This window comes from Psilocybe cubensis, chromosome 5 (genome assembly GCF_017499595.1).
Source record: "Psilocybe cubensis strain MGC-MH-2018 chromosome 5, whole genome shotgun sequence".
In the NCBI taxonomy this organism is placed as follows: Eukaryota; Fungi; Basidiomycota; class Agaricomycetes; order Agaricales; family Agrocybaceae; genus Psilocybe; species Psilocybe cubensis.
The window spans coordinates 2,480,706-2,494,604 of record NC_063003.1 but is presented as its reverse complement, the minus strand read 5'-3'; the positions used below and the strand labels follow the sequence as shown (position 1 = coordinate 2,494,604).

The 13,899-nt window shown below is 47.3% G+C and overlaps 6 protein-coding genes across 6 annotated transcripts; 1 reads left to right on the top strand and 5 right to left on the bottom strand.

Moving 5' to 3' along the window:
- Positions 1–33: 33 nt before the first annotated feature.
- JR316_0006244 (uncharacterized protein) lies at positions 34–2,152 on the bottom strand (the record flags this gene model as incomplete). Its single annotated transcript, XM_047891993.1, has 2 exons — positions 34–1,165; positions 1,230–2,152. 2 exons carry the CDS (start codon positions 2,150–2,152, stop codon positions 34–36), a joined length of 2,055 nt encoding a protein of 684 aa, XP_047749342.1.
- A 631-nt stretch (positions 2,153–2,783) lies between these two features.
- On the bottom strand, positions 2,784–4,729 carry JR316_0006243 (Protein arginine methyltransferase NDUFAF7, mitochondrial; the record flags this gene model as incomplete). The annotated part of the gene is made up of 7 exons (XM_047891992.1): positions 2,784–3,034; positions 3,094–3,199; positions 3,271–3,813; positions 3,898–4,113; positions 4,175–4,285; positions 4,348–4,494; positions 4,556–4,729. 7 exons carry the CDS (start codon positions 4,727–4,729, stop codon positions 2,784–2,786), a joined length of 1,548 nt encoding a protein of 515 aa, XP_047749341.1.
- Positions 4,730–5,058: 329 nt separating this feature from the next.
- On the top strand, positions 5,059–6,062 carry JR316_0006242 (Eukaryotic translation initiation factor 6; the record flags this gene model as incomplete). The annotated part of the gene is made up of 5 exons (XM_047891991.1): positions 5,059–5,068; positions 5,146–5,328; positions 5,391–5,743; positions 5,806–5,926; positions 5,992–6,062. 5 exons carry the CDS (start codon positions 5,059–5,061, stop codon positions 6,060–6,062), a joined length of 738 nt encoding a protein of 245 aa, XP_047749340.1.
- A 793-nt stretch (positions 6,063–6,855) lies between these two features.
- JR316_0006241 (uncharacterized protein) lies at positions 6,856–7,577 on the bottom strand (the record flags this gene model as incomplete). Its single annotated transcript, XM_047891990.1, has 2 exons — positions 6,856–7,057; positions 7,210–7,577. The coding sequence occupies 2 exons, from the start codon at positions 7,575–7,577 to the stop codon at positions 6,856–6,858; spliced, it is 570 nt and encodes a 189-aa protein (XP_047749339.1).
- A 1,153-nt stretch (positions 7,578–8,730) lies between these two features.
- On the bottom strand, positions 8,731–9,625 carry JR316_0006240 (Pathogenesis-related protein 1A/1B; the record flags this gene model as incomplete). Its single annotated transcript, XM_047891989.1, has 6 exons — positions 8,731–8,814; positions 8,891–9,010; positions 9,077–9,181; positions 9,245–9,328; positions 9,395–9,495; positions 9,556–9,625. The coding sequence occupies 6 exons, from the start codon at positions 9,623–9,625 to the stop codon at positions 8,731–8,733; spliced, it is 564 nt and encodes a 187-aa protein (XP_047749338.1).
- A 2,090-nt stretch (positions 9,626–11,715) lies between these two features.
- Positions 11,716–12,242, bottom strand: JR316_0006239 (uncharacterized protein; the record flags this gene model as incomplete). The annotated part of the gene is made up of 3 exons (XM_047891988.1): positions 11,716–11,814; positions 11,867–11,974; positions 12,039–12,242. The coding sequence occupies 3 exons, from the start codon at positions 12,240–12,242 to the stop codon at positions 11,716–11,718; spliced, it is 411 nt and encodes a 136-aa protein (XP_047749337.1).
- Positions 12,243–13,899: the final 1,657 nt, after the last annotated feature.

Below are 13,899 nucleotides of genomic sequence, written 5' to 3'. Positions count from 1 at the left end.
GAACGATGAGAATGCTACATGAACTTCCACAATTTATGCGAGGACGATTTCCTTCCAGTATTTCCTTCCGCCCACCATACTGTGAACCGTGTTGAAGAAGACAAACCCAAGCCCCCTTCTCTCAGCAACAACTTTTTCAGAACCTACCCGCATAATCAACATCGCCCAATATTTCTCCTTACTCGATGTATTGATCTCCGACTTGTAGAAAAAGTCATAATATTGGTCAACCTTCGAGAGAAGTATAATCTCGTATGGACCACTGACGTCGTTTACGAGGTCACGATCGTCGATGGAGATGGAGCCACAACGTCCACCGTCGATACCGAGGACCTGGTGGACTTGGGACCCGTCGGGCTTTGGGGGCACCAGCTTTGCCGCAAAAACTACATGGGCGAAGAAATGGAGGAGAGGATATTTTCGCTCTCTCAATTCTCTGTAAATGGTGTCCATCCTTTTCTTGTTTGACTCTTCCGGCTCGATTTGAAGACCCTTGAGCTCCGGGTTCGGGGCGTGTCCGTAGGGGTTGTCGAAGGTGGGACGGTATCCGATGAGATGCGAATCAAGTTTTCCATATTGCGATTGGCAGGAAAAATCCCACACCAGCTTTAGTTGGGGCGCATCTGGGCTGCGCACATACCAGACGATGTATGTATTATACTTCAGCCAGTGGTTGATGTCGTCAGGGACCTTGCATTTTCGGGCGAACACGCCCTTCTCGCCTCTCCAGCCTGCCCATGACCAGGTCGGGAAACCTTTTCGGCGGACATAATCTGTTGATGGGGGGCCTGAATGAGCAGCCACATCGGTGAAAAGTAGCCCGATATCAAAGTGCACCGTGAGCAAGCCCTGGAGAACATCGGAGTGGGACTGGATCTTCAGCCTGTTGAGGAACCCTGTGAAGGCGTTGATAGCGTCGTACTCTTTGTTCAGTCGGCGGGAAGAGTAGTTCGCTAGCTCTGAGCCGTAGGTGACACAAGGGTTTGGCTCGTTATCGGACAGGAACATGACACCGTTTCCGGATTTTGGGTCTACGAGTGTGTTGACCACATTTGGATATTTGTCGTATATCGTGTCTTCCGACCAGGTATTCTTCCGGCAGCAGAAGAATGTCATATTTCGGGTGATGATGACCGTACGATGTGATAGGAGGAGTTCTTGCATGCTGGAGGAGTAGGATAAAGGTGAACCCAAGAGCGATATGATCACAAAGAAAAAACACTGCTTACGTCCATCCACGTTCCCTGTATGCTGTGAACATAAAGTTGTCGTATACACCTTTGGTTATTGTCATCTTGATTCCCGGTAACACTTCCACCTTCAACTGCTCGTCGACTCTAGGATCGGCCAATGAATCCGAGTGGACTCCGGGCAAGCCTGCATCGGCATCAGTGCCACTTGCCGCAATGAGCGTGAACACCCCACATTGGTACACCAAGTCCATCTTCGAAATCCCATCCCCCAGATCCGACGGTTCATCCTGAATAAGGCACAGGCTGTCCGTCCACAGATACCGCTCGCCCACTTTGGCGATAAAGGCCATTGCATCTCTGATCGTCGTGGGCACCTTCCGCCCTGCCTCGCGGAAGAAACCCTTGGTGTAAAAACTTTTCACGGTGTCGCGTGTCAGCTTTATCTTGGGCACGAATCCATCGCCCCACACATAGCTCAGGGGCACGAAGCGGATCCCCGGGCGCGCGTCGACGAGACAACTGTCGATGACATCGATTACGCGAAAGACTTTCAGCCCACCCGGATTGCTGGGCGTACGAACCACCTCGAGTTTCGTCTCGCACGTATCCCTGTGGTTCGTCTCGCATAGTTTAACCCACTTTCTGACCAAATTCACGTCGATCTGGGGCCCCAATATCCTCGCGGTCCCATGTGGCGACGTCGATGTGTCCTCGTTGAGAAAGGCGATGTGCTCGACCAGATTTTCTGTGAAGTAGCCTCCTTCCTCCTTCCACTGCACGCGCGCTTGGCCTTCCCAGTACTCTCTTCCGGGTGAGGAGCACAGGACGAGGTAGCAGAACGGGCAGGTGATCGACCGTTTCTTGACGTCGCCCCATGTTCCGAAAGCGTATTTTTGTGGTTTTCGGTTATTGAGCTTATGTAGATCGAGGCTTTTACAAATGTCACAAAGGGCTTTCATGATATCCGCAAGAGGCAAGGTTGTGCAATGAGAGGATACCCGAAACCTGGTAGAGCTCTGGGGTCAAGTAGTTATCTCCACACCAGGACTATTCACATCATAAAAACGATACCGCATTCGTGTTATCTGGATCTGCAGCAAGATCATCTCGTAGTGCTATTCTTGACTCAATGCCTAAGTCGCGACAAATATTTGTGTCCGGCGCATTTGTCCTCCGTACCATCTTCTCTCATCTGAAAGCCGATTCCTGTGGGATAATACTGGTTAGATACATCACCGCTTTTGATATTCCCACTTGTATTGCTCCACGAAGAGTTAAAATCGAACCAAAGTCCAGTCTAGAGGCTCGTCAGATTCATATGATCGTGAATTCGTGTTTCATCAGGTATATCTAGGAAAGACTACGGCAGGATATGCACCTGCTTCTTCCTTGGCTTTAAGGTGCACGGGTGTTGCCAAATCTGGCAATTTTCTTTCCCTTGCAGGGAGGAGCCGCAAAAGATCCACGCATGAAAAATATACAAACATACCTCTGCGCTAAGACACTTTACATTCACCATGTCCCCTTTCTCCGTTATTACTCTGTCAATGTCGGCACGTAGTATAAAACAACCAAATTAAAGTAAAGCTACTACTTCTGTTCTTTTGCTTCACCCACGACAAACGGCCATGGCTCTTCGACACCTTTTGACACGCCACTCGTGATTCCAAGGACCTTGTACTCTCCACCCATTCCCTTGGGATCAATCAGTCGCATCGCTGCAGAATGTATTTCCTGCCTCCGCTCTTCTGTGCTCGCGGCCTGCAACAATGTGCGCAGACGCAGACCGAGGCCCATGCGTGCTAGGAAGACGCCTTGCGGAATAGGACCAAGAGGGGTCACTGAGCAGAGCGATCAAAGTTGAGTTTGTGATTGATGAACACTAATCGCAGAGACTTACCGATGTCAGCCATTGCCTCTCGCAGAAACGCGAAATCGACGTTTGCGGTTATATCACATTGCCCAGGTTCATGGAATACATCGACAATCGCATGGTTCTTGAACGCCTATGAATTTTTTGGAGATTGTTCGCGTCTCATCGACTGTCCAGCTGAAGACGGAGATAGATGGAACTTACCCGCAGGGAGTCACCATAGGCGGATGCGCCTCCATAGTCAATGATCAGTCCACACCCACCTATAGGATTTTCTTTACCACTCTCTACTTCATTTGTCCCGTCGTTACTTGTACCAGTGGCCAGCAGCTCTCCAACCTTCCTTGCGACTCTGTACGACGTTGGTGACACCTCCAATAACGACCCCGCGGAAAGCTCACTGAACCGGGGGGATGAAAGACCGAGTACTGTGCTGGCGGAAGAGGGCTTCGACGCAAGAACCCGCCGGAGGGGATACGGTGAAGATGGCGTGGGCGGCTGGGGCGGTGTCGATAGTGGAGGCGGTGTTATACTTTCTGTTGTTGGAGACGACGATGATGACGATGAAGGGGAGGGAGGGGGAGGAGTTTCCGTTGTAGCGGTTGAGAAAGCTGCAGGTACATCAGAGGTGGGGGAGGCAGGTGTTTCAGATTCGGAGGCATGAGATTGAGACTGAGATTGAGCCCTGTCCACTTCTTCAGTTGACGCGATCAAGACTTCATGCCACACGCCTGTGTCTTTTGATTTCTGTGTAGACGAAACAAAACGATGATGATAATGAGTAATCGTACAATGGAGCTTGATACAGAATAAGTAAAGAATTCGCTTTACCTGAAGGACATGCACTGGCAACGCGTCAAAAAATTCGTGCGCGACGAGCATGGTGTACTCTGACGCGCTGGGCACCAACTCGTTGATGGAGTTGTGCCAGTGAATGTGTACGCCAGGAGTGTCGGAAAGATGGTTTTTTTGTAGCGCTCGCATGGTAGGACTCGTTTCGACTAGGTGCACATTGATTTGTTTGTGCGGTTCGAACTTCCGGACGACCTGTGGGTTGTCGAATTAGTTACTTAGAATAGAGAAATACAGGAAATGTATAGCCATGCACCCTCAAGATATCACCCATGAGTGTTCCTTTCCCCGGTCCCAGTTCAACGAGGCGCAGCGGGACATCCTTCCCACTCTTCCTAAACTCCTGCAGTAGCCAAAGTGCAACTAGCTGCCCGGAACCTTTGAGTTCGTTACTGTCCGGTTTGGAACGACATATCGAAAAACGCATACCTCTCCAAAAGTCTGACTGATTTCTGGGCTGGTAATAAAGTCCCCTCCGGAGCCAAAGACTTTATGTTCAGGGTTCATATAGTACCCGTCTGTAGGATGCGACAGGCATAGTTGCATATACGTGGCGAATGAAATCGGCCCCGTAGTCTAAGAACTATTTGGTCAATTAGGAGCTGAACAGGGGATATTTTGACTGTGTTAAGCGTACCTTGATGTGGTCGAGGATTATTTTCTCGATTTTGGTATGTTTAGTGGTGGGTGCGACGTTCCCGGCCTCGGTGTTGGGAACGAGGGTGGAGTTCCATCGCGTGTTAACTTTTACTGTCCTCCGAAGTAACCGTACCGGGGGTGATAGACGCCAACATATCCGAGTCAGAGCCATCAAAGGAGCTGTCCTCAATATGACTCAAGGGAAGCTCTGTCGTGGGTTTCGTTGAAGTCGAAGAACTGAAATTAGACTCGACGCGGAACCGGGAGTGACAGTGACTCAGAACGCGCCTTGTGTGACGCTTTTGGTGACATTCGTGACACTGAGAAAAAAAGGCCAAAGGCATTATCTAATCGTCGTATAAAGACTCGTCGGGGACCTGGATATCGCCCAACCACACACCCCATCGATCTCCACAAACAAGTCCTTCGTCTCCTCCCCCGACTTTTCTTTTACTTCTTCCGTAGACCAGTTCGTCAGCTCACCCGAATCCCCCCAAAAAAATGGCTACCCGTATGTTCTTTTCCGAACTTTTGGTGTGACCAGAGGATCGAGATCGAAGAGCTAACTAAAAATTGTATCGTGAATAGGTCTTCAGTTTGAGAACCACTCCGACATCGGCGTATTCGCCAAATTGACAAACAGCTACTGCCTGGCTGCAATCCAGGGCAGCACCAACTTTTACTCTGCGTTCGAGAGTGAGCTCGGGGATGTCATTCCCATCGTACACACCAGCATTGGCGGAACACGGATTATCGGTCGTCTCACCGCAGGTGCGTAAATTTACCTTTTGAATTTACACTCGTGTATCTTATGGAATCAATGGAATAAACAGGAAACAGACATGGCCTCCTTGTACCCTCATCAACGACCGACCAAGAGCTACAACATTTGCGCAACTCACTCCCAGACGCTGTCGCCATCCAGCGCGTCGAGGAACGGCTTTCCGCGCTCGGAAACGTCATCGCCTGCAATGACTATGTAGCGCTCGTACACCCCGACGTCGACCGTGAGACGGAGGAGATCATCGCGGACGTGCTCAAAGTCGAGGTGTTCCGTCAAACGATCGCGGACAACGTGCTTGTGGGGAGCTACTGCGCGATTACGAATCAGGGCGGCCTTGTGCACCCTCTGACGAGTATACAGGACCAGGATGAGCTGAGCAGCTTGTTGCAGATACCTCTGGTGGTGCGTAGTTTTGCTCGACTTTTTTTAGTTCTCTCGTTGAAGGTTTTGGGTGTGAATTTTAGGCTGGAACTGTGAATCGCGGTTCAGATGTCATTGGTGCAGGTCTGATAGTCAACGATTGGTGTGCGTTCACTGGTCTAGAGACAACAGCAACAGAGATAAGCGTGATCGAAGCCGCTTTCAGTGAGGCTACCACCATTCTTCTCCATCTAAATCCCTCCTCACCTTTTATTTTCCTTCTTCCTCAGAACTCCAAGGCCAGGACTCTACCGCCGTCATCGGCGAGATGCGCGACTCCCTCATCGACAACTGGGCATAAACATGCTCATTGATCGAATTCCCATCCGATGCTTCTTCCACACCTTCGCTGTCACTATCATCACGAACTTGTTTTATTTTTTGTTTTTCATACGTGCACTATTCCTCGGGTTTTGAATCTCACGCAAACAACTTCATTTTATCTATCTTTTTTGCGACTGCTGTCTTGTCATGTCTTGTATACACCACAATGTACTCATAAAAGCATCCAGACAGATACATATAATTCTCAAGCGAGACGCATGGTTGTCCAAATTTCTTACCAACTGCCTTTTCATCGCAAGTCCCGTCGATTCGCAGGAGACTAGGCACTTGGAATCGAATTTGGGAATGCAGGGTTGATCTTGTGTATGCATTGCCCATATGTGGAAAATGATGTGCCCAGACCATTGCTATATAAGTCGCAGGGTCTTCCTTGCAGGGTCCACTCCGTCAACCTCTGTAAATCCTTTGATCATCAAATACACGACGAAAACGCGACATAATTCTCTGATGTATTGGGAAAACATGAAGATCACACAACACCATTTACATTCAACTCTTATGTACTTTGGTAGACTTGGCACCTCCGACAACATCTCTAACCCTATGGGCTTGTGCTCGAACTGGAGCTCGAATACGAGAGACTAGCGGAATCCGGACTATCAAACGAATCAAACTACAAACACGCATCAGCTTTCACATTCATCGCAAAAACAGACAAAACAAGCTTCGGAAGATGAACACCCAAAGAAAGCCATTGATAAAACCATAATCAAGAGCCCCTCCCCTTCTCCCTAATAATTATACGAATATTACAAACTACTCACCACACACTCTTCAAATGGTACATTTGCGCTGATGATGGACTCGAATACGGCGCCCGCGATTGTTGCAGGGAGGTGAACGCTCGCTGCGCTGGCCACGGCGCCGTCGATGACCTGCTGATCGCGCGCGGGGACGTCGACGGTGTCGCGCGTTGCTTTAAAGCGGGTCGCTTCGCGGACATAGGCAGCTCTGTATTTGTTTAATTTGTTAGGCGTGCAGAAACAAACGGTTGATCAATTGAAATGGATGAAACAACATCATGGGGCCCAAGACAGGATTCAAGGAAGGAACTCAAGACTGAGACATGGGAAAAAACACAACGAACACACACACGCACGTACCTCTGAGCAAGCAGTGCCAGAATCTGGTCGTCTACCGCGTCAATCCCGGCCCTTACATCGTCCAGGGACGCGCAGCATGTTGTTCCATTTGGGAATATAATGCTGGGGGTACCCCAGGGGACCGTGCGGTTGTCTGTGCTCGGCGGAAGGATTGAAGATGCGGGCAGCGGGGAGGCGTAGCATGCGGCTGCGAAGTCGGTTGCACTGGCTGAAGCTGAGGGTGAAGTCAAGGTGGGTGATTCAGCGATGGGGACGAAGTCGTGTCTGGGAACTGAGGCGGAGATTTCTGGCACGAATGTGATCGCAAGAAAGAGTGGAAGAGCCAAAGAGGAGATGAGAGAACTAAAAGATGATGTTCTTGTTTGCATTGTAATCGGATTCTGGGCTTGACGGCCACGATCACAGTATCACTGGAGACGAAAAGGCCACTAGTCGCGGTCTAGCGTTGAAAAGGTGCCCGTGTGACTTGGTGTCCTGTCCTAACGACTCGTAGACTGGTGAATGACACTGGTGAGATACCTGTCAAGTCCTACAGTAGCTTAGGGAATGCAAGTCTAGACGGATCTCAAGCTTTGCTTATGTAGCGTTGGGGCACCTCGAGAGCGTGTATATTATTCCCAAGGAGAGAGCAGGAAACTCGACAATAATGGAATTTGTAGTAATACTTCCATGGTATTGCCACGGGAAACCATTGGCGCGAAGAATAGTTGGTCAGCGAGCGAACATGTAGTGAGTATTAGACAACGTCTAGGCGGATAAAATCCACACGGAAAGACGATATTACCGCCCCCGCATTTGTCCCCGTGCCGGTTGTACAGGCGGATGACTGGTATTAGTATTGATAAAACACTAATTCCGTTCGGGAAGGAGATTCTTATATATACGAGCCTCGTATTATCCGACGTGTGGTAATACTAATAATTAAGCTCATATGCTAATCAGCGTACCTCCCGGGAACGCTTTGGTTTCCGCTTCATTTTGGATTTCGATGACGCAAATGTTGGCGTCTAGTCTAAATGTAGAAAGTTATACAACGACTGTGTATATATGCCGCCGGCTTCTAATGCATTTCAAAAGCGTTTCCGGGAGCTAGGAACGCATAGGAACGCATTAATCTCGGCCAAACCCCTAAGTAAGAAACTGGATACTAAGGCAGGTTAAGGTCACTCGACATAGACTTGCTTGAAGTTTGAACTTGTCTCTGATTGTTTAGAAGTATTTCTAGAAGTGTTTAGCACTTCCTCAGGTTCTCGTGACACTCTAACCAAGTATTCATTCATGATATATCATTATCAACATTCGTTCGGCCTTCCAGGTCTGGACTCCTGGATTGAAATCTCAGTGATGTACAAAGCCGCCCATCAGAAGCTTGTTCATCGAATAAAATAATATTTAAGCATGTATAGTATTATGACTAGTTCGTAAGTTTTAAGCCGTGGGGGCCCAGTACATGGCTAAACCAGCTTGTAACTCCCATCGGCATCATGATCATCTTGGTAGCTTCACCAGGGTCAAACCCTCTCAAGGGCAGAAAGTGACGGTCCACTGGTGATCGCCAGCGGAGCATCCCCGAACGGGGGAGTCGTTGCCACATCCGCTGAGATCCTATAATAAGCGGAATGGTTTATCAGGACACCGATTGTTTCAAGAAGAAAACAATACGAGATCAAGAGACACTTACACCTGGGGGGTAGGCGTTGGCGCAGCCGCAGTTGACATTGGTGCAGGTGACGGTGTTGCATCCGTTGACGGCGATCTGCATGGACTGGGTGAAGCCCTGGATGTTCGAGATATCATACGCCTGTCATTTATATTGAACGCACCTGTTAACATTTGTGGTTTAAGGAAATGAGATGACGAAGCATACCTGAGCGGTGAATTGATTGCCGGTGTCAAGGTTGAACTCGCCCATGCTGCAGTTCTCACCGCTTGCGCCACAGTGGCCGTTTTGGTTGAAAATGCGTCCGTTCCACTGACATAGATTGATGATCGAACATCAATTCACAAGAACGTGCAGGAAAAGACGAGACATTACCTGACGGTTGATTGTAAGCGTCTGGGATTTGCCAGGGCCCAAAGTGTTAGGCTGGGGGCCAGTGTAGGAGATGGCAGGGTTAGGCTTAATGCATCGCAACGTGGTCAGTCTATGGAATATGTAAAGACAAATTGAGCTAATAATACACACCACACCACCGGATCCAGGTGTACTGCAACGAGGTGAGTAGCCACAGTTTACATTGGCAATTTTAGGAGAGACGTTGGATCCACAGTTGTTCTTGAAAGTGACTGGTAATTGAGAGTACGATTAGACTTGAAATCATGTACATGTGCATATCTTGCACTCACATTGGTGGTCTGCCACGACTTGGGAAGCAACGGCCAAAGCAAAAGCGAGGACAAAGTTTCGTGAAAACATGATGATGATGCAAATCTTTTATATAAAAGCTGATTTGTTGAGTTGGGTCGAGCTGTGATGAATGAGATGAAACCAGAAGCCTGAAGAAATTGTAGCGTTGAACAACCTGGCTTATATACCTTCTCAACTGCTGTTTGATGGTACATTTTTGACCTGATGATTGATTCTGCCGTACCAATGTGCATAACTAGGAGCGGCAATGGAGACCGTTCTCCATACGCTAGAATGCGCCTAGTCCGCAACGTAACACCAGAAAATAGTATCTAGCCGCACCACATCTGCACAATCCCGCGTGCTAGGCATGATATGGACTAGTGAAGTGAGCCTTTGCGAGCGTAACATATCTAAGAATAACACGGGGGAACTGGTCAAAAGCCACTTGACCCGGGGTAGGAAGAAGCAACTTGAAGAATAAGAATAAACCATTTGATGATGAACTTACATCAGAGCTCAACAACCTCATCAGTGACATCTGGTAGATTGTCTATGTATGTATCGCACTGCGTTCTACTTTCACTGTTTACTGCATCCACGTGTGATTTTGGCGCTTATGAAGGTTCCAACGTAGGGAATTTGGTCGACTTTTGCCAATTTCAGTTATGTCATAGAAGCTAGCGCCCGCCCGGCGTTCACGACTATAACCATCGGCGGTGGCGTCGGAGATTCTTTGGATTATGTATACCTGGGTGTTACATAGATGTCCACACTTCGGGTGTTGCGGGAGACATACCGGTTGAAGATCACCCCGCCCTTTCGTCGGGACGAGGTCCGTCACTATCCGTGATGTCAATGACAAGTCAAAGCCAATGGATTCCACCTGGCCACTTTTTCTGATGTCAGTGCAGATCGTCTTTTTGATAGTACTGTAGAATAGACGCCGAAAAAAGTCCGATCAAGCTGATGGAGAAAGATAAAAACATGCTGAATGAACTGGAATAGAGATAATCAAGACACTAATGATTGCAAAATGGATCCCAGTGATTGCAGCGATTCAAGTGATTATCTTCTATGATTACCATACAACCCTAGAGAAACGAAATGGGCCGACAGGCTTATCTGCGCATACGACATTGTACGAATAACGGATAGTATGACATACAGAAACAAGTGCGCAGGCAGCCCTGGATGAGTATCCAGCTGAGATGTACCATTACAGCACTGCGGGAAATGCCACAGTGGACACCTTTGACAACGACTTCAAGTCTTCACGTGGACACTTGTTGAAAGGTGCTATACTGTAAAGTCTAATTTAAGTTTGTTGGGCGGTCATTAGGGCCTTAGGCAGCAATTGTACAATTCACTGATAGGAATCTGGTTTAATAATATTCATCATACCCCAATCATCCTGCTGACGGGGTCAGACATTTGTAATTGTGAATGCCATTGTCATCATTCCAGTGGTCGGATGCGGGACAGCACTGAAGAGCCTAGTAGGATCATAGATTACGAGTACGCAGCAGAGTCGGTCACTGCATATTCTTGGTAAGTAAGCAATGGGGAGAAGTAACGGATTCCAATGTCAAGAACGCGGAGATAGATCATGCTATGCTGGTTGGCGATTGCCATCACATTCCTAGCTGACACGTCAACATATGTGGGTGCGTTGCCTAAATGTGGGGATTTTGGTTTGAAACTCCGCAGTCCAGTCCAGACACTGGCAACCGTGATGTTGATAAAAGATAGGGGAATAGGAAACTCGACACGGCTCAAACTGGATTCAAAGGAAAACCGAATCCTACGAGTCAAGACATGGCATGTTAAAATTCTACGTTACTTGTTTCCACGACATTTCGAACGCTAATATCACACTGCAATATAGTACTCAGCTATGTGGAAAGCTATTGAGTACAGCTTACAAGTATTGAGAGTGCAATGAGCTTCAGGGTATTATACTCTATGGTTATTCGACTCCAGAAGAGTTGCATTGTTACTATTTTGTAGGGAACCATTATTTTTGTCGTCGAATATACATGTGTTCTCCACCTCTCCAGCAAAAGCAAATCCAACGAACTGAGCTAAAGTGTACATTTTGTATAATTAGAGAGGTAAGAGTCATTCAAATATATAGACTCCCCACGTAACCGTCAGAGTCATGCCTTGGATGTACTATTACTGCGATCTTGGTGCTGTTCGTCTAATACGTCTTTGTTGCCCGGCACCGGATCATGTGGTCCGTGCCCACTTTCATTCTGTGTTGTTTCATAAACAATAACGACTTTAACGACTGTAGAGCTCACTCACGTATACAGAGCCATGTAACAAGTCCTTTCCGTGTTGTACGAGTTCTGGGTTGCGAGTTATCTTTCCCTGAAGTTCGTCTTTGATGCCTTGGATTTTCTCCAAAAGAGTCTATTTTTAGATCGGATGTAAACATCATCGAGAAAAATAATCAGGTGGAGAGGTATGAGCTCACAGGATGAGTGCACGAGCGTTTTTCTGTTCCGGAATCTTTCCGAGCTGTAGCATGAGACGTATAGCTTGGGTGCCTAGACGAATGGGCGAGGCGGTGTATATCGAAATCGCTTGTATGTGGGGAGACACTCGGATGGATATCGTGATGGCGCTCCTCTTCTGGCTTCCTATGGAGTTTGGCTACGTTCGATGGTGTCGAAGTCATTTGTATGCTTCTCAGTAACTGACTTCTATGTTGTATTCCAATGGAGTGTTGCTTATATCGTATTGGGGGGGTCTGGACGTGGGAGGGTCGTAAGGTAGCAGATAAAAATGTACAGAGCCAGGATCCGACTGTCTTGTCAGTGATGACATAGGTAATAACCTTCTTTTTTTGGAATGGACGGAAAAAGCCATTGAAATAATACAATGAGATGAGAGATGCTGCCGGACAGCGTATGACGCACATTTTGACAACATTCCTGACGATGGCTTACTGTGACCGTATTCTGTTGCGTACTATCTTTATTTTTTATGCCTCCTGCCACATATTTATGTAGATCTTACAACTTAAACTTGAATTTGGATGACGCTTGTTATGTAGTAAACATTATCACAAAACATCAGGTGAAAAACCACCCGACAAGATGTAAGTAGAAATGACACTTAGCGTATCTTGAGCGTACTACGATTAAATTTTTGAGAAGACATACCCCCTTGAATTGAGTCAACGCCGTGAAGTTGAAAAAATGTGAATTTGGAAATTATCATGGAAGTTTCAATAATGCGGACTCTATCCAACTTGATTTGTTGGGCAAACATATAACAGCCAGTGATCCGCTCAGCTTGAAGAAGCTACAGTTTCATTGCAAAACTCCGTAGACCTTCTCAAACTTTCTCTCGGACTGAAGCTCCGCAGAAGGTTTCGCCAAAGTTCTGCCAAACTCCGCTGACCGCCCAATCATTATCACTGTTTGTGCATGATTAGCAATTATGGCTGTTCCAATCATAACAAAACACTTGTAAGGCGTGGGTAAAACCAGTGGCGCTTATGTTAGAGATGAGCGCCCGTTGGCAAACTCGGACTCGGTCGATGACAAGTCGACGACTGTACACCAATCTCTGAGAGCAACAGGTAATTAAAGGCGGTCTTTTACATCAAATAAACAGACTTATGTTAGTAACCGGCTGATATGTGACGATCAAAGATTTTTTGTCTGTGAACCACTGTGAATATACCTTCAAGCTTCAACGTTCAATACCCGACGTTGTTTTAATTATCTAGGTTCAACGTTTTAATTATCTATGTTGACCGTAATATGATATCGTTCAAAGCACGGAGGCGACGTACGGATAAAGTTATATCCGAATTTCCACACATCCGGCATGTATCACTGTCGCACAAAATTTGATGTCACCTTCTAACTATGCCCATGCCTCCGTTCTCTCGGCGTAGAACACTACTGTATCGCTCTAATCTTTCTCGTTGATAACCTCGAGCAAAACTATAATGTAATTATTTTTCATGTAACTTGCAAAGCATATGTCGGAATGCATACCATAACGACTAAACCCGTCTAGACATCGCATTTTCTGTGCGAACATGCAATTCACTGAATATGTATCACATTCCGCCTCAACCATGTATCGGAGGTCATGCCTCGGAAAAAGTTGTATCGTAGTATTGATCATTTTTCTGATCTCAGGACCGAGCTCAGCTCAGAATAAACACTGGAACAACCTTCCAGTGGTGCCGTATTCGAAGATATGGGATAGGTTTTGTGCTTCGCTACTGGGATTGAACGCGTTTCAGAACTCAGTACATTATTTTGTGTCTTTCGTTTAAATAGCCCGTCTAACTTCTCAGACGGTATACCCAGATT